At 36.5% G+C, this 19115-nt stretch overlaps 2 protein-coding genes across 19 annotated transcripts in view; one reads left to right on the top strand and one right to left on the bottom strand.

Annotated features, from left to right (window-relative positions):
* Nucleotides 1–2325: 2325 nt before the first annotated feature.
* Nucleotides 2326–13425, bottom strand: atg4c (autophagy related 4C, cysteine peptidase). Its single transcript, XM_084128433.1, has 11 exons — nt 13336–13425; nt 12906–13029; nt 12720–12803; nt 11073–11306; nt 9290–9614; nt 9099–9169; nt 6693–6859; nt 5533–5611; nt 4777–4853; nt 4067–4186; nt 2326–3720 (listed from the first exon to the last, which is right to left on the bottom strand). Exons 2-11 carry the CDS (start codon nt 13015–13017, stop codon nt 3559–3561), a joined length of 1431 nt encoding a protein of 476 aa, XP_083984559.1. The 5' UTR covers nt 13018–13029; nt 13336–13425; the 3' UTR covers nt 2326–3558.
* A 1183-nt stretch (nt 13426–14608) lies between these two features.
* Nucleotides 14609–19115, top strand: part of dock7 (dedicator of cytokinesis 7) — a 44478-nt gene continuing 39971 nt past the window's right edge. For all 18 annotated transcript variants that reach the window (XM_084129488.1, XM_084129489.1, XM_084129487.1 and 15 more), the window contains exons 1-3: nt 14609–14730; nt 18430–18532; nt 18690–18865. In XM_084129488.1, coding sequence (XP_083985614.1) covers nt 14693–14730; nt 18430–18532; nt 18690–18865 — 317 coding nt within the window. In that variant the 5' untranslated portion in view covers nt 14609–14692. The remainder of the gene's footprint in view (nt 14731–18429; nt 18533–18689; nt 18866–19115) is intronic.

Raw genomic sequence — 19115 nt, 5'->3', positions numbered from 1 at the left:
AATTAGAAAGGTGTCCTGCTTGATGAGAACAATGCACCTACCAAGTTTTGTGATTCTAGGAAAAACTAAGCCCCCATTTTTGACTAAAGGTGGCGCTACTGAGCCATTCCACCACGCCCATTTCTGAAACTTTGCACGTCTACTGTATAATAAATGTGATGTGTCTGTCGAGTTTCATGCATTTTCAAGCATGTGAAGAGTCTCAAAAGCATCCGAAAAGAATATTAAAGTTTGATGCGTTGCCACGGCAACAGTATCTAAGATATCAATAATCCTTTCACAGGTCTACATCTGCCGTGTGTCTGCATTATACACATAAAGTTTTAAGCAAATCGGGTAAAAATAAGAAAGTGATTTCAAAGCATTTTGAAAGTGACACACTTCCTGTTGCCAGTTGGTGGCGCTATAACTTTGACTCACAAAGGTCACATCCATGTGATCGGCCTCTTACAACGAACACACTGCTGAAGTTTCAGCAAGATCAGATAATGTATGCAGAAGTTATAACACACTTCCTGTGTCCCATTATTCGCCATAAATTCGTTTCCTCGCCACGGCCAAACCGTTCGAGATATCAAAAATCTGTTCGCAAGAATTCATCCTCAATGTCTTGACTTCATTCACACCGAGTTTGGCGGCGATCGGATGAATTCCCTAGGAGGAGTATTTCACATTCCATTGTATGCGTTTTCCAAACAACGTATAATAACCGACTTCCTGTTGGGCTTTTGTAAAACTTAGAGCACGAAAGTTGTGCGGCCCGATGAGATCTATATGTGTACTGAGTTTCATATTATTACAGTTTTTGAGCATGTTAAGGGCCCCAAAAGTGGCAAAAAGGCAAAAAAAAAAATAATGAAGAAAAAAAAAAAAAAAAAAATAATAATCCTTACGAAAACAATAGGGCCTTCGCCCTTTCAGGGCTTGGGCCCTAATAATAAAAAAAAAAATTATTATCATTAAATACTTTTTTTTTTTTCATTTTACAGTAAAATAGTATTAGTAATATATTTATTTATTGGTTTGGTAATTCCAGTGTTGTTTTGAACCCCAGTGACATTCATTGCACAAAAACACATTTTATGAACCTGTTTGAAGAGTCTGTCTGTCTATCGATCTATCTATGTCTGTCTGTCTGACTACACAGACTTTCCTCAACATGGTGTAATATGTGTCTATTTCCATCTGGAGGAAACGATCAAGTGCATTGCCTAATTTTGCTTGGGTTTCGACAAGAGATGGTCTTAGAAACTAAAAGAAAGACATTAAGGAAAAAAAACGGAATAAACACTGAACTGATTGTTGATAGTTCTTTCCGAATGAATGACTGCGCTTTCTCCATTACAGCCTGCAGCAAAAAAACTTATGTCATATCCTATCTTGTCAAAATGCATATCAAAAAGAGAGAGAAGAGAGAAAACTTTATTCAATCCAAATTGCCTGCAAAACGAAGCCTCTCAGAGAATCCCGCTTCTTTCATCTGTGGAATGCGCTCGCCGGAGCAGATTAGATTTTAAGGAATCTGCCGGAATCAATGCCTCTATTGGCAGCTGTGCTATAACAGAGAGATGAGGTCTGGTATGGTCCTGTAGCCGGCTGCTGAGATACAGAGTTCCCCCCTCAGGAGAGAATGATTCATTAATCAAATATTCATACAGGCAGCATCATAAATACAGATAGAACACAAAGTCTTCTCAAAGCAGCCATGCCTCCCAGCACAAGCGACCTTTCATATAACACTGACGAAAAGGGCGGCATGTTGCCTCACCCCTAATGTCCCAAACTTCCCTTTTCCCGCTCTCCTCCATTCCCTGTTTCCTAAATACAGCCCAAAATGAATTTACTGATCACAGACATTGAGACGATGGGGCTATTGTGCTTCGCTGCTTCTGTCTTCACAACATACAGACAGTGACTTATTCTGCTTGCTTGGTTCCACAGAAGGGCAACTTGTTCCCCCAACCAGACCCTATGGGCCATGACCTTATTAATATAAGAATTTGTATTTAACATGAAAATAGCAAAGCATTGCTCAAACGGAAAAGAAACAGAAGAATTAACCATGGCAACACTGAGTCCAACCCAAGGATACTTACAATTACTTTGCCCTGGAAAATGACGTACTCACCAGATACAGATTTGTTCCATGGATGGGTTATGAAAATTAGTTAATAAGTGCGGGTCATTTTCATTTGCAGTGTTTGTTGGGAAGATGAGTTAATAGACTGAAAACAGCTCAATAACAAATTTGCTGTTCAGTAAAGAACGGAAGTTGAGCTACTTCAAATAAATCATGTAGGTAATTACAGACTGAGTAGAAACACGTTTTGATTATTTAACCATATTAGATTTATTTTTCATTTTTGAACAATTAAATAATTTTCAACAATTATAAAACTGAAACGTTCATTGTGCAAAAATGATTTTGGCGATTAAAGTATGGTGTTACTACAAATACATGATAGTAATTTACACAACTCTTAAAATTGACAAATGGTGGATTTAATAGGTTTGAATAAATAAAAGAAAAAAACAAAAATGATGCCAGTACCTATAATATATCAACATTGTATTAGAGCTATAGTGTTACAGTTTTGTTCAATGCCAGGTGCTTTGGTTCAAAGGTGTTTCTAACAAAAATTAAAGCTATTCATGGCAGTACAGTATCATCATATTTACAATTTTGTTAAAATGATACGTCACCAAGAAAATAAAATTGAGGAGATATATAAATAAGGCATAATTTAATAATAAATTACTCCTTGATTCATACTGGTTTATATCTTCCATTACACCTTAAAAATAACACAGTAAGATCTTTGTAACGCTGAAATTCAGTTTTTTCATATTGGCTACTGTATTGTTGTTAATTGACATTAATTAATCTTATATCAAGCACAGTTTCAGTGCATATCAACGCACTACGACTAATATTTCTAAAAACGCTGGCTTTTTTAATTTAGCTACCACTATATTTAGTTATACGTGATACAGTGTTTTCTACTCACTTGTAAAGGCACATTATCCTTCCAGTTAACATAACATAAAACATAAGTTTTGTGAAGTTAAATCACCATATAATGTATAATCTTTCAAAAAAGTACACTAGATGGGTGTTTTGAGACATTGTTTTAAGAAATAATTAATTATATGTACCCAGAGAAAAGCAACAAGATTCTAGAAAAAAATACATTCTTGTTAAAAAAATACATGTATTAATGCATTTATATGAGCACACTGAAATGTTTCCTGGTTTAGCTAGTAAATAAAATTGCAATCAAAACAAATGTGGATGGCCCATGTGCATGAAACACTCCAGACTATGATCACCATCTCTGGATTAAACTTTGCTTTCAAGCGCATACTGACAGAATTATTGACATCAGTATGGGTTCAGTTAAATGTGAAGCTAGTGAATGCACTGACTGGTCTTTTTGTTTAATGGCTTTTTCTGAAATGACATGAGGGTTCTATAGTTTAGGCCCACAGTGTTATGTAAATACAGCCCTGATTTGTGGTGTATCACTTGGCTCTTGGTTAGAGGCTTGAAGGGTTCTCTCAGAGCAGCACAAAGTCTCCCGATGTTGTCCCTGCTTTTCTTGAGTCCCTGATGAAAGGCCATTCTCGCTTTTCTACAGCCATCGAAAGTTCATAATCCTTCCAGTGTCCCTTCATGAAGGTGAATGCAGGGTACTTCTCTTTCGATGAGGGCTCCAATATCTAGCAAATTAAAAAAACACTGTTTATCAACCTAAAATGTATAAAATAACATACAACACTTGCCCCTTTAGTCTCTGCTGGGAAGCAGTGCCAATAGTTTCATAGTTTCCAATTACCTAGTTAAATGCTGCCACCTGCTGACTGAAACTTAAATAGCTGCCTTTCTACAGCTTAAAAGGGAAATATTTTTCTGTTTTTTTTTCTTGGACAGTTTGTAAATTTAGGCATAACATAATAGAACATTTTAAAATGAAAATGAACATGCCATTTACCATCAAAAACTATGGAACAATTTCTGCTATACTTCAATTAAAACATGAACAAAGGTTTTGAAAGGTTTACCCACCTTTGAAAGTTCGTTGCAAATTCTTTCATAGTGTTCGACATTTTTTGAGTAGAATCCAATGGTACAGCTCGGGTCCATTTTACTGAAAGACATTTTCTTTGGTGATGGACAATGAAAGGACTTTAAAGAAGAAAAAAGATGAAATATCCATTAAAATTCCAAAAGCAGCAATTTGTTTTCCATGTTTGTGAAATCACAGTGATCCATATGCACACTTATTATACATACATACATTATATATACATATATACATTATACATTAGTCTGTAATATCCATCTACAGTCCAATAGGTGTGTTAAACTGTTCAATCCTGCGGTTCCAAATGATGGATGCGTGTTCGTGTGAAACAATCAGACTGCAGAAATAAAAGATTTTACTTTTTGACACGTTTTTTGACAAATGTTGAATTCTGCCGGAGATCTGAAAGGCTTAGACAGCCGAGCAAAAAGTATGGCCCAATATTTCTGTCTTTCGCCAGGCCACTTTCTACAGCACGCAAAAAGCGTAAAAATAAGTTATGATGCTGAAATATAAAATCGTTGGAGCTATATAAAATGTTGGGGCTGATACAAAGACCAGAACAATGTGTAAATCTCTAGTGTACGGTAATTGAGTGTGGAGGTCTACTTTCAGATTCATACCCTTAAGTACAGAAACTATTAAATTCACATCACTGTGCGGCGGTCAGCTTTTTGTAATTCCACATTACCTGCAGAGGGAAATCGCTTGTGCTGACATCCACAAAAGACTGACAGTAATGAGGATCCATGTAAATCAAGCTGTCATCTGCAAGGACAAAACAAAAGACAAGTTATTCAAAAAACACAGTGATTATTATAATGCCTGTCCTTGCCCAATTTCTATGCAGAGCAGCTCAAAGTCACCCACCTCAGTTGGGCTTCAAACAATCAAATGCGCGAATTTTTTTTGGTCCTTCTTAAACTCGGATGGATTAAACGCTGCATAATCGAATCTGGTTGTACAAGCACATTCTTTATGCAGCAAAGGGGACTGTCATTTAATTTTGGTGTGGAGAAATTACTTTTACAAACATGCAATTATATTACATCATTTGCATATGATGAATGCAGACGACGGGCTGGGCCTGGCAGGGAGAATTTATTGCTTGTCATTTAGACATCATCGCGGAGTGCATTTCAAATTGTTAAAATGTAAATGGGTAAATATTGACTACCAACATGTCCAACTGAAGGTTTCCACTGGCTACTGAAGGTGATGGAGAGTGGGCTACTCTGGGTAGCTCTGAAATCTATGCAAGCTACTTATGTAAGTGGAGAAAGCCTGCTGTTTCAGATTGCCTCACATGATAAATGGTGTAGTATTTTTGATGGGTTCGGAAAAAATAAAATAAGCTTCTCTGATGCCGCTGGCCTTCTCTTAGCATGCATTCTTTTACTTTGTCTCTTGAAGAGTGTGCACAATGACTTCTGAATAAAAAACTAACCTTGAAATCCAACAAAATAGTAGGCCTGCTTAGGCTTTCCTCCAATGATGCCGATACAGTACTCCAAGCTTAATATGCTCTGGCGAGGAAAGAAAAAGAGAACAGTTAAGATCACTGTATTGTAAGTTGATAGCCACATCTTTAACAAATATTTCTCTTTTTTTGTCATTGCATGATCTAGTTTGTATTTGTGCAAAAGGGTGATCTCCAATGTATGGAAGCTTGTTTCCGCCACAGAATAAAAAATAAAAAAGGTAATTGCGACTTTTTGTCTCACAATTGTGAGTATACATCTCGCAATTCTGACTTTTTATCTCATTAAAGTCGCAATTGCGTATTATAAAGTCAGAATTGCGAGAACTAAACTCGCAATTGCGAGAACTAAACTCGCAATTCTGACTTTTTTCTCAGAATTGCATGTTTATATCTCGCAATTCTGACTTTATAACACGCAATTGGGAGATATTAATCTCTTTTTTGTCCATTTTTTCAAAATCACTTGAAATCCTATTCCTAACCCACTTACAGCCACTCGAAAAACTCCAGCCAATCATTTCCAAGACCACCTAGAATCATTGGACAGCAAGTTCGTCAATCAAACGGTCGTACCATACCCCCCTCCCCCCCATCCCCCTCGTGCGCGTGACCCCTTCGTGCGCATGCGTCAGGCAAAAACTCCAACCTACGCTAGCCTGGCTTGCTCTCGCTTTCGCGCATCTGAGTTTTCGCTCATGCATGATTGCGCGTCCATGTTCTTCGAATGGGTGGAGTCAGGGCCAGTGTTGGAGGAAAGAAGGTAGGACCATTTGAGTTGTGCATTTTCAAAATCTGCCGGCCGTTTTGCAAATCCCATACCCTACCTTTAAGTCAGAATTGCATGATATAAAGTCAGAATTGTGAGATATAAACTTGCAATTCTGTCTTTTTTTCCTTAGAATTGGACTTTATAACTCGCAATTGCGAGTTTATATTTCACAATCCTGAGAAAAGATGTCAGAATTGCGAGATATAAACTTGCAAATGCGACATAATTTTGCAATTGTGTGTTATAAAGTCAGAATTGCAAGATGTAAACTCGCAATTGTGAGATAAAAAGTTACAATTATCTTTTAAAATGTTTTATTCTGTGGCGGAAACAAGCTTCCATACCAAAGCCTCACCTTGACAAAGCTTAAGTATTCTGGGTTGATCTTCTCTCCACCCAATCTCACAGGAATGAGGATGATGACAGCTCTACTATCAGGGGCAGCTCCAGTATTGAGTCCCTGAGGATCACAGTGGCTGCTCGTTCGTGCTGAATGGCTATCAATAACATCAGCACTGTACACTGCAGACAATCAACAACAGAGGTCAAAAACAGGTACATTTCTCTGTGAAGTGGAAAAATATAGCCGTTACTGAATCTAAGGGTGCTTTCACACTAGCACTTTTGGTGCGCAGCCGGGTTCGATTGACATCAGACTTTGGTTTGTTTGGATAATGTGAACGCAGTTTTCTGAACTCGGGTGCACACCCGCAAACCGAACCAAGTGTGAAGGCAGCCTAATTGTCAATACACAATATACAATACACCCTCTCACAATACACAATTCAGCTACAATTGTATGATGTCTGTGAGTTAGCTTAAAAATATTTGATGTGTGTTAGTATATATATATATATATACACTAGGGGTGTGCAAAGCAGCCGGTATTTGTATCTGTATTTGTATTTGTTGAGGGGGGAAAAGTATTTGTATTTGTATTTGTATTCGAGTAAAATTCAAAATAGGTGTAAAAATCCTTTTTTTTGCGTTACACTTCTAATACGTTATAGTGTACTTTACGTTATAGTGTAAGTATTCTTTAATTATATTCATTATAATAATGGATATGCAATATTGGTTGATGTTTTTCCTTAAATCCAGCAATGAACATGTAACAAGGAACGTCATTGAAAAGAAAATAACATAACAGCCATTACCAACGTTAACGTTACTCTGTCAACAACCTATTGTCTAAATTACCGGGCTAACAGAGCTACTAGTGTTGTCACGGTACCAAAATTTCAGTATTCGGTACTAATACCAGTGAAAATCCACGGTTCTCGGTACCAATTTCGGTACCAAAGCTTAATTTAGATTAAATTTACATATATTAAAGTGTATATCACGGTTACAAAGATGGAAACTGTAGTATTAAAAACACTTTACAATAAGATTCAATTTGTTAGATAACATTAGATAAAATGACCTAACAATAAACAATAGTTATATACTGTCACAATTATTCTCCTTGGGGTTCATTTAAAAATACATTTTTAAAATCAAAAGTTAACATTATTTATGTTAACATTATTTAATGCACAATGACTGAAGTGAACAAACATGACCAATCAAGTGTTTTTATTAAATAACATTCACAAACATTAATTAATGTTGTAAAAATATATTGTTCCCTCAATGTGTTGATGTTAGATGCGCATTAAGTAATGTTAATGAATGGTATCTTATTGTAGTGTTACCAAATACAGGAGATAAAACGTGTTTTTATTTGACTTGGCTGTACTTTTATTTAATCCAAAACTGCATTCATATTTAATTTTAAAAGGGCTTTTTAAACCTGCTAAGAGTTATCCAGCCAAGAATAAGCCTAGAACAGCTTTTCTGATGGACTGATATTAATGACATGATGACGGCTTTTTATTTCATTTCTCATCTCCATAAATATATCTAAAGCTAATGCAAGGGCTAGAAATCAATTAATTCTTTGCTGATACTTCCTCGTCATCATGAAGAGCGCAGTTCGCACCGCGTCTGTCGTTGCTATGCAACCAACATAGGCGCGCCTGGAAAAACCAGCGCGCCGTTCGCTTCTATTATTATAAGCCATGTGAACGACCCCTTATGGCAACGTGACATTAGCCTAATCCAAAATATTTCCGTGTCATTTCCTCCTTTCTTATCAACAAGTGGATTTACAGCCGGAGGAAACGCAGCTTTTTGATATAAAGTTTTTCTTGTTCCCGAATACAAATATTTTTTTAAGTATTTGTTCGAAATAAGTATTCGTAAAAAACACATTATTTGTGCCTTTCCGAATACCGTATTCGGGTTCGGCTCCACCCCTAATATACACACACACACTACTATTTAAAAGTTAGGTACAATTTTTAAGACTGCATTTATTTGATCAAAAATACAGTAAAAAAACAAAATTTAAAAGAAATATTTTCTAAAATATTTTAAAATGTTTTTCATTCCTGTGATGGCAAAGACTTTTCAGCTGTCATTACTCCAGTCTTCAGTGTCACATGATCTTTCAGAAATCATTCTAATATGTTGATTTGGTGCTCAAGAAACATTTCTTACTATTATCAGAGCTGAGAATGGTTGTTTAATATTTTTTGTTGAAACCGTGATGTACTTTTTGCTTATAAAACATACATTTTTGATGAAAATTTGTAATAAATAAAAAGACAAAGTATAAGCAATTTCACTAGTGGTTTTAAATGTCAGACGTCTTATTATTAATCATATTTGCCCTTTTGCTGTTCTGTGAAAGACTTTAGATCGAAATTTTCCATACCGGTGCAGTCCTGTGCTACATACACACTTATCCCTTTCAGCATTGCATCTGCTGCCCCATCAACGGCTTTTCTGAGGGACGTATAGGAAGAAAGAGTGACAGGGTGAGATATATTTGACATACTGAACATTATAATGAGGAATGGGTGACTTAAAAACTATAAAAACATGTATGTATTATGGACTCTTTACCTGAGTATGTGTGCCACCACTGCTGGGCCGTACCAATCTCCTGCCAGTTTTCCAGAAGTCATTCCTAGCTGTACTAGTCTGTGGATGCCCAGCTGGGCTGACGGTCCGTCCCCAAACCAGGACACAATGGTGCGATGAGATGCCTCTTGTAGGTATGAGTCAGCCTCCTCAGCCCCTCCTTGAGCAGGACAGAGAGGCAGGGTGACCTGTACTCTTTCTCCCTGAATGGAGGCCTCTAATGTGGCCACCAGTCTCCGTGCTGCACTGCTGGTCCATGTCTCTGCATCCAGCGGCTCCAAGGTCAGTGCTTCGGACCAGGTCCAGTCTGGTGACAGAGAAAATTATTTGAAAAAATGTATTAAAAAAAAAAGAAAAATACTTTTGTGCTTTTAAGGATGCAGCAAGTAAATACTTTTTCAGAGCTTGATTTGCATTTACTTTTAAAAAAACAGTTGTTAAAAATATGCCACTCTCTTAATTCTAATTTCTATTTAATTACCTCATAAATTATATCCATATGGTGCACTAAGAAACAATGAAGCAAAAGTCTTTCAGAACTCCTGAAAGTTTGTCCTAGATTTCTCCAAATGTGACAGACATAAATTTGACTTTTAAATGGACAGTAGGGCTTGTGCAAGAACAAAAGTCCAATTATGATATTCAATGTAGTCAGTATTTCACTTTTACTACATTTTATCCTCACAAACAGAGTAGGTGTCTGAAATGGTGTAGGTAGAAGTGCTGAGGGTCATAAAGGTGCCGGACCTGGCTGTGGGGCCATTAGGTAATGACCTTGCTAAGTGTCAAGGCTGGTAATTGGCCAATAAGTATATTTTATTAGCCATTAGCCTCTTTATAGACAGATATTTCTATAATGACATATTTCATTATAGGCGTGGGATCTGGATGACGCTTCAATGTTGTTTTTTGAATGAAGGTATTAAACTGGCAAATGCCGTGGCCTGTTCAACATATTACACAAAACTGCCCTCCATTAATCATTTGAGAACTCATTCTTTAGAGAGTGACAACCTCTGACAACTGAAGTACCCAACCTCTAAAATAATTTTTTTTAATAAGAATTTCATTATGTAAATGAGAAAAACTTTGTCTAATTATATTTAAGCAACACACACCCCAGAACATTTTTTGTGAGCTCTCTCTCTCTCTCTCTCTCTCTCTCTCTCTCTCTCTCTCTCTCACACACACACACACACACACACTTTTAATTGTTTTTAAAAGAAGTCTCTTATGCTCACCAAGGCTGCATTTATTTGATTAAAAATACAAAAAAAAAAAAAAAACCCAGTAGTATTGTTAAATATTATGACAATTTAAAATAATTATTTCTATTTGAATATATTTAAAATTTAATTTATTCCTATGATGCAAAGCTGAATTTTCGGCATCATTACTCCAATCTTCAGTGTCAGATGATTTTATCATTTAATCATTATGCTAATGTGATGCTCAAAAAAAAAATCATTATTATTATTATTATCAATCTTGAAAACAGTTGTGTACAATTTTTTTAAAGATCCTTTTGTAACATTATACATGTCTTTACTGTAACTTTTGATCAATTTGATACATCTTTGCTGAATAAAAGTATTGATGTCTTTTATTTTTTTTATGATCATGAGAGACTTCTTATAAAAATATAAATCTTACCAATCCCAAACTTTTGAATGGCAGTGTATATAAAAGAAAAGTGGCCAGTTGTGAATGCATCTACTCATTACTCATCATCATCATAACCTATTCTCTCTCCACCCGATCTCACCTCTACCCAAGATGTGAAGCATGAGAGCCTGGGCCAATATCATCTGCCCTGCCCGGAGTGTACAACCCCATCCACAGTCTGAAGTGAGGGTGGAGCCTGGAAGGGCGGGAAACTCTTCTCGATAGGTCAGCCAAACTCGTGAGGTGAAGTCCCTTCGAAATCCATCAACATTGCCTGTGACAACATCGCCATCTAATGCCTCAGCAGAATGACTCTCAGTAGGACTTTCATCATCTAAGGGCAACAGTAAGCACAAACATTTCATGATACACCCGGTGTGTCAGTGTGAGAAATTAGAGACATCATTTTCATTTTAAAATGCCAGATATATTAAAGGGGTCATGAACTGCATTTATAAAATTATTTTATATTGTTGTTTCCTGAGGTGCACTTATAAAAATTGTCATAATTTTGAAACAGAAAGCCATTTTCTACCCTAATTTAAGCCACTTCTGATTTCAACGCTCTGTTGGAAGGGGCGTGTCTGCTGTGAGACTTCAGTGTAAACACCCACTGCTGTGATTGGCTAACATTTGCATATGAAATGACAAAGTATTGCATTTGGAATTCTGTAGAAAACTTTTACTACATTTTTACTATTACAGCTGTCGAGATTAACAAATCGTGAAAAATGTTGATTATATTATTATATTTAATGTACTTCTGTCGCATGAAATGTTGCAGCGATGAGCATTGTAGCCATGTCTGTTGAGTGCATGAACGCAGTGATCTCGTCATCGCAACTCGATTTCTGCACTCTTACGAATGCTTTCATCATAACAAACACAACGTAAATAAGAGTATTCATTGTGCAGTGTAGACAGCGCCATTTATAGGCCAATCACGGGAGTTTTGGCGAGAGTCCAGAACTCAGTCACTGATAAACTCGCGCGGTTTGATTGACAGCATCAGCGATTATAAAGGGATGGTTCTTAAATCGCTTACTGTATATAATTTAATCATAATTTAAATAACAGATTATTTTCATGCTACTAAGAGAAGTAAAAGTGAAGTTGACCGTTTAGTCACTGGCTCGATTTACTGAAGCATAAACAGCAATTAACGGTTTTGAGACAAAGAATGTCTGACTGTACATGAACCATTACATTTCAGAAATTACTGATCACAGATTAGGCATTAGAACATAGTTACTTACATGTTGTGGTATTACTGTAAGGTTCATATCCTACAGTAAAAGTCTACGCCAAAATTGCAACTGATTTATCAAAGAATCCACAGTGAAATGTACCGAACACACAAATAATACTCTACTGAGATATTCATATAGTTATCTTCCTAGTTTTTTGGCAGGTGATGCTATTTTAGTCCAGTATCTCATCTCACTAACGAGCCAGTAGGCGGGGCCAAAGATGTGATGATGTGGAAGTAGGCGTTGATATTCTTCCGCAGAGGGGCTCTTTTGTCGCACTATTACATCATAATGTAACAGTGTGATTATTTTTCTGAGCTTGGTTTCAATAAAAGCTGTTATTGGACTACTGAGGAAGTTTTGAGTTCTGAGATGTTTTTACAGTACAATGACAGATTAAAGAAAATTAGATATTCATGATCCCTTTAAATAAAAATAGAATGTGAAGGATGACAGATTAAGAAGTTGGTGTAAATGTTCTATGTAAAACATCTTACCCACAGCCTTGAAGTGGTAGCATTTCCCCAACAAGAAAACAGGAGAATTACGGCTGAAGGCAGTTTTTGATTTAAGAGCCCAACCTTGAAGGGTTAAAGAAAATGCAAGATAAGTCACGTGCACAGGTAACTTATGCCACTTGTGAAAGACTGCAAGTAACATCCATGAGATCTGTCATTACGTACTGTACTTCACATTGTGCCATGCTGACATAAACTTGGACTTCAGTTTCTCCACCTCGTCGGTCTCTTTAGTCTCCATTGTATTAGCCACGGAGCAGAACCCATCACAGCACATACGATGGAGTTTCTATTAAAAGTTTTCAGTATTACCAAAACAAGTTATGTCGTTGTGGAAAGATATCATTAACTCATTTACTCACACAGATGACATTTCCACCACATTTCCATAATAACGCTGCATAGCAAAGAATCATCAGAATACGACAATATTAACACAAATGCAGCACAGAAAAGAGGCTAGCATGCTAATTAATCAGTGAGCGTACACTTCAAAACTTTACAATGTTGTCTACAATAAATGTAAATACAAACAAGCGGCGAACGGATTGTAAAATAAACAATTAAATATATAAAGATATACTTTAAAACATACCTGCTCACATGTCTTGTTATACAGAAGAACTCACTGTGCAACTGCTCACTTCTGTTTACATTTTGAGGAAGTGGCTATTCTCGTTCGTTCTCGCGGTATTTTAAGATTCTCCCGTCTGGCCGTATGGATTAGCGCAAAGCATATCTCTACATGGCTCTGGATTAGTGATAAGGAGTCCGACTCATTTCTGCCAACCGGTTCTTTTGAACCACCCGGTTCTTTTGAACCACTCGAACAAATCTGGTTAATAAACCTTTGTAGACACATATTGGTGCGTATTACGGGTTTACAATAAAGGATGGTCGTGGGTTTTGTGGTCCCTTTTGAAATTAATTACAATGGTTGGAAAGATTTTATCATGTTATAGTAAAATATTTATTAACAGCAACTAATTGTATGTGTTTATAAAACATAGCGAATATTTACGTCATATGTCATACGATATATGTCATATGCAGCATTTTGCATCAAATAAATCATAGAAATATTGATGACTTTTTAAAAATACCTTAATAACTTATTCATGGGAGATACATAAATCCAAAATATAGCTTATCAAACATATCAGAAACTCCTTTGGATATGTTTTACTTTAGTGGAGATGTAGTACATAAAAAGTGACATTCAATGATTTTTTGCTGATTATTTTCCACTCTTGCTTGTTAAGGGTTAAAATCTAGTTTTAATTAACGAATGAAATAAGTATCTATTCTTTAAGCTTTTCTGTAATTTATAAACATTATTGCTCTTTGCAATGTTATTATAGTATTAGTTATCGAATGCGCCAAAATTAAGCATACAATATTACAAAACACATTCTGGTTATACACAAATAAAGCTGTCATTGACTACAGATTGCACTGTCGGTGGAAGTGGAAACGGATGCATTTCACACTTTTTAGTTACACTGATAGCTTCCTGTAAAAGAGCCCTCTATTGTACGCACAGGATATGAATCATGTTGGGAAGACTCCAGCCCACAATCCCAAAATAATGCACTGTTAATTCCCTATAAAATGTCATGCTGCTAAAGAGAAATCTAAAAACCAAACAGACAAAAAAAAAGCATAATAATAATAATATCGTCTCATCTGTAAAAGATAATATGCGTTTGTTTGTCCAGTTTTACGGTACGTTCTCCTCTCTTGTGCGTTGTAATTTTTCCCAGCCGTAATCCGCAAGTCCCGCCCCTCTGTTTATTATGGTTACTACGGTTTTATGAGTGACTTTGCAACTGTCCAATCACAGACGTCTTTTTGGAGTCAGGAGGTGGGGCTTAACGGAATTCGGGTACGGGTGGGGAAGGAATATCGCGGCTGGAGCGCTGGAGTTACTCGAGCACTCAGCGGCTACAGTCATGGCTGAGCGCCGCGCCTTTGCCCAAAAAATCAGCAGGTAAGGATATCTAACGCATCTCCTGTTTATATATATGTTCTCCCCGAGCCGTGCGACCATTCTTTGTATGCTGCCTGATGCATTTGGCGAGTGTGCCAGTCTTTTCCAAATAAGGCCTAGGCGTTGAGTGAGCTGGATCAGACGCTGATTTTATAGGCTGTGTCTTAAAACCTAGTGAGCTGCCTACCCAGCCAGCACGTTTGAGTCGGATAAGCTCGTCTGGAATGCTGTCTAGGTAGACAGCTCTTTAGGTTTTGAGTCACAGCCATAGAGATGCCCGAGTGTGACCCACCCTAAGCTGCAAGACAGCAGTATGATGCCTTTGTGCTTCTGTGCATTAAAATCAGTCTTCATCGCTGGGTTTATATTCCACAAATGCGCCTTTGGTTGAGCCCATACAGGGAATTAACGATGTAGACTTGGAGTGAATCAATGGAATGCAGTGTTTGGGTTTTGTGAGACGATGGCTTGGCATACTGACACATCGATAGGATCATGAGATGTTATGCTGTCAATATGCTATATGTGTAGTCAATATGCAATCATATTGTATATGTACAGTGCACTAACTTTACGTCTTTGATTTCAAAAATATGATTCATTAAAAAGAAAATATATTTAAAAATAATGTAAACAATGACTTTACGCCTAAGTTAAAGATCACGAGTAATAATAATGCATAAGCATTTCTTGTGTATCATAGAGAACACTATCAACTTCAAGTGACAAGTGTTCAGTTTGCATGATGTAGCAATCATAAAGCCAGTTTCAGAATAAGATCTAGAATAACCTGAAATACAATGTATGATTAAATTAAATTAGATACTTGGCTCTGTAATGACACTGTGATTGATGCCTAAATTAAATCTGCTCAGATTTTGGCTAGTGGCCCATACTTTGTGGAGCAGGGTCCCTGGGTTATTGTAATATACTATAATTAAGTCTCATCATTGACTTTAGACATATTTGAGATTTCTTTTGTGATGTTAAGTCACGGATTAGACCTCATATGGATCTAAAAAAGGAAGTGACCTTTTAGGCTCCCTGGTGGTTTCCACAGTCATGGCATATCCCAGATGCTTAAAAATGTTGTTGTCTTGTCAGTGTGTAATGTGATGATAAGATCATTCAATATAGACGTGGTGGCACCCGCTTGTCCTGATTCCAATCGTTAGTTCTTACTAACCAAATAGAAAAACATGTTTATATGATCAAAAACTTTACTAGTTTTGTTTTATTAATAGCAAAGCAAAACTGAAAGCTCTGAAAATCTTGGATTCCCCCCTTTTTTTCCCATTTTATTTTTATTAAATGCAGTGCTAATTTGATCTGAAAGCTTTTCTCGTAAGTCACAGAAACTGTTTCTCATGGCTCTGTTAAGACTTTTTCAGAGGTGTGTGAAATATGCACCGAAATTCATGGTTAGCCGGGTCCTCGGTAAACAACACATCCGTGGGCTAATCATCTGTTCCCTCTTCAGGAATGTCCAGCCTAAATAAAGGTCCCTCCAGAACCAACTGAGGGCGGGTTTTTGTTTTGCTGTACGTCATCCTACACATAGTAGAAGAGGATTCTGATTAGGGATATTGACTGGTACACTATGCTACAACAAAGACATTCTGATAATAATACTGTCAATTTGACTCTTACTGATGACCAGACACATTGCTTTGATTCAAACTTAAGTATTTTTTTTCTGTTTGTACTTTACGGGCCTAGATAATTCAGTCTGTGGAAGCTAAAAGAAAAAAAAAAGTAATACATTACAATCTTATGTTATACTCAATAGTAATGAACCTTTGTCAATAACCTTTTGGTAGTCATAAGCAACAGGCACTTGAGTGTGTGTGTGTGTGCATATATATATATATATATATATATATATATATATATATATATATATATATATATATATATATAGCATAACTAGGCTACTTGTTCCATTTTAGCAGGAAGCAATTTGTATACTCTACACCGTATGCAAGATTACTGGAATACCTGGATGGTGTTTTACTGTACTGTACTGTACTGTACTGTTCTCTATCATGCTGTGTGCTTGATTTCCAGTGGGATGGACAAGTCAGTAATATTTATCATGATTCTTTTGTTGGCTCACATTTTAAGAAAGACACTTTAGTCTTAACATAAAAATGCAAAATAACCATATTTATTTCCAAGGTGATAAGAATGGCATTGAATTAAACATGCATACCTAGCGAGGTCATGCGACAACTGTTGTGTTTTACACTTCCTTTCGAAAAAAATCTTGGGTTGGTAAGATCTTTTAATGTTTCAGAAGAAAGTCTCTTACTTTCACAAAGGATGCATTTATTTAATAAAAAATAAATAAAAAAACTGTAAAAATAAATAAAAATGTGAAATATTCTCACAATTTAAAATAACTATTTACATTTTTTTTTCTTTTTTTTTCTATCTAATAGTATTCCTGTAATGAAAATGTCATTACTCCATTGCCACACGATTCTGCAGAATTAATGATAATATGCTGATTTGGTGCTCAAGGAACATTTCTTAATTATTATTATCAATGTTCAAAACAATTGAAAACAGCTGTTTTATTATTTTTGTGGGAACCGCAGTCTAGAGTTCAAAAGCGCAGCATTTGAAGCTGAAATCTTTTGTTACATTATAAACATCTTTACTATCGCTTCTGATCAATTTAAAGGGTTAGTTCACCCAAAAATGAAAATTCTGTCAGTAATTACTCACCCTCATGTTGTTCCAACCGCGTAAGACCTTCGTTCATCTTCGGAACATAAATTAAGATATTTTTGATGAAATCTGAGAGCTGATCACTTCTCCATAGGCTGCTAGGTGACCGAAACTTGCTGGCCCAGAAAAGTTATTAAAGAGATCGTTAATATAGTCCAAGTGACTACAGTGGCTTAATCTTAAGTATATCAAGTGACGAGAATACTTTTTGTGCGCAAAAACAAACAAAAATAACGACTTTATTCCACTATTCATTTCCTTCTCTCTGGGCCTCGTAGTGTTTTTGCGCTGCACGTCTGTGTTTCACGTCAACACGCATCACACACATGACCAGCGTCGGCCAATTGTGAGCCTACGTGGTGACGTGTAACACAGACACGCAGCGCAAAAACACTACGTGAACCAACTAGAGGCCCAGAGAGAAGGAAATGAATAGTGGAATAAAGTCGTTATTTTTGTTTGTTTTTGCGCACAAAAAGTATTCTCGTCACTTGATATACTTAAGATTGAGCCACTGTAGTCACTTGGACTATATTAACGATCTCTTTAATAACTTTTCTGGGCCAGCAAGTTTCGGTCACCTAGCAGCCTATGGAGAAGTGATCAGCTCTCAGATTTCATCAAAAATATCTTAATTTATGTTCCGAAGATGAACGAAGGTCTTACGTGGTTGGAACAACATGAGGGTGAGTAATTACTGACAGAATTTTCATTTTTGGGTGAACTAACCCTTTAATGCATCCTTGTTGAATTAAAATATTAATTTCTTTCAACAACAACAAATATATATAAAAAAATATATATTATCTTACTAACCCCAAACTTCGAACAATAGTATGCATACGTAGTAATTGAGTAGTCCACTCTAAACATAGCCTTTATTCTATGATTTGCTTAATGTGAGATGACTGGATTCTTTTGTGGTTTGTATTATAATACCATCTACGCTCTCTTGTTGTTCTCCAGGACTGTAGCAGCTGAGGTCAGGAAGCAGATTGCTGGTCAGTACGGAGGCTCCCCTCAACTTCTCAAAAACCTCAGTGTGGGTGGGAATGCCACTAGCAATGCTGTAAGTAAAACATTCCTAGATAATATACTTTTCTATGTTAAATCGGAGAGATTGACACTTCAGAAAGTATATATCAGTGTGATACCGTCTTTCTTGGTGGATAGTGGCAACAGTTCTCACATTCTCTTTCTTTTCCTCTTTGGATTTCTCCCTACAGATTCCTCTGACAGAGGCTGTAGAGCCAGTGGATTTTGAAGAGTATTTGATCACGCACCCTCCCGTTATAGAGTCAGGACCTCTGAGAGATCTGATCGAATTTCCTCCAGATGACATTGAAGTGCTTTACACGCCAAGAGAGTGTCGAACTCTTGGTCAGGCTGTGCCTGAGGAGGGGTGAGTGTGATTTGAAGAATTAAGGCAGACATTAGTATGCATCCTGAAAACTAAAATGTACACAATGAAAAAGGGTATAAATGACATCGAATTGCCAATGTGAACAGTTTTAAAATCACATGCTATGATTATTTCAATAGTCATTTAGGACTAAAATGCTTATAAATTAATTTAACCAAATTTTTCTCTATATTTCTTGATTGCTTTTTATTTTGTCAGCAGAGTTGTGAAACTCATCACTGTCATTCAC

Source organism: Abramis brama (assembly GCF_963993115.1).
Source record: "Abramis brama genome assembly, chromosome: 11".
NCBI classification, from domain to species: Eukaryota; Metazoa; Chordata; class Actinopteri; order Cypriniformes; family Leuciscidae; genus Abramis; species Abramis brama.
Note: the sequence above shows the minus strand (reverse complement) of the source record. Positions and strands in the feature narration are given on the sequence as shown.

Excerpts from the sequence above, each read along its gene's own strand:
- atg4c (XM_084128433.1), bottom strand. The coding sequence starts at position 13,017 with ATGTGCTGTGATGGGTTCTGCTCCGTGGCTAATACAATGGAGACTAAA. Across the intron at positions 9,615-11,072 it reads GCTTCACATCTTGGGTAGAG|ACTGGACCTGGTCCGAAGCA; the intron begins GTGAGATCGGGT and ends CTCTGTCACCAG. Across the intron at positions 3,721-4,066 it reads TTTGCAACGAACTTTCAAAG|ATATTGGAGCCCTCATCGAA; the intron begins GTGGGTAAACCT and ends TTAATTTGCTAG.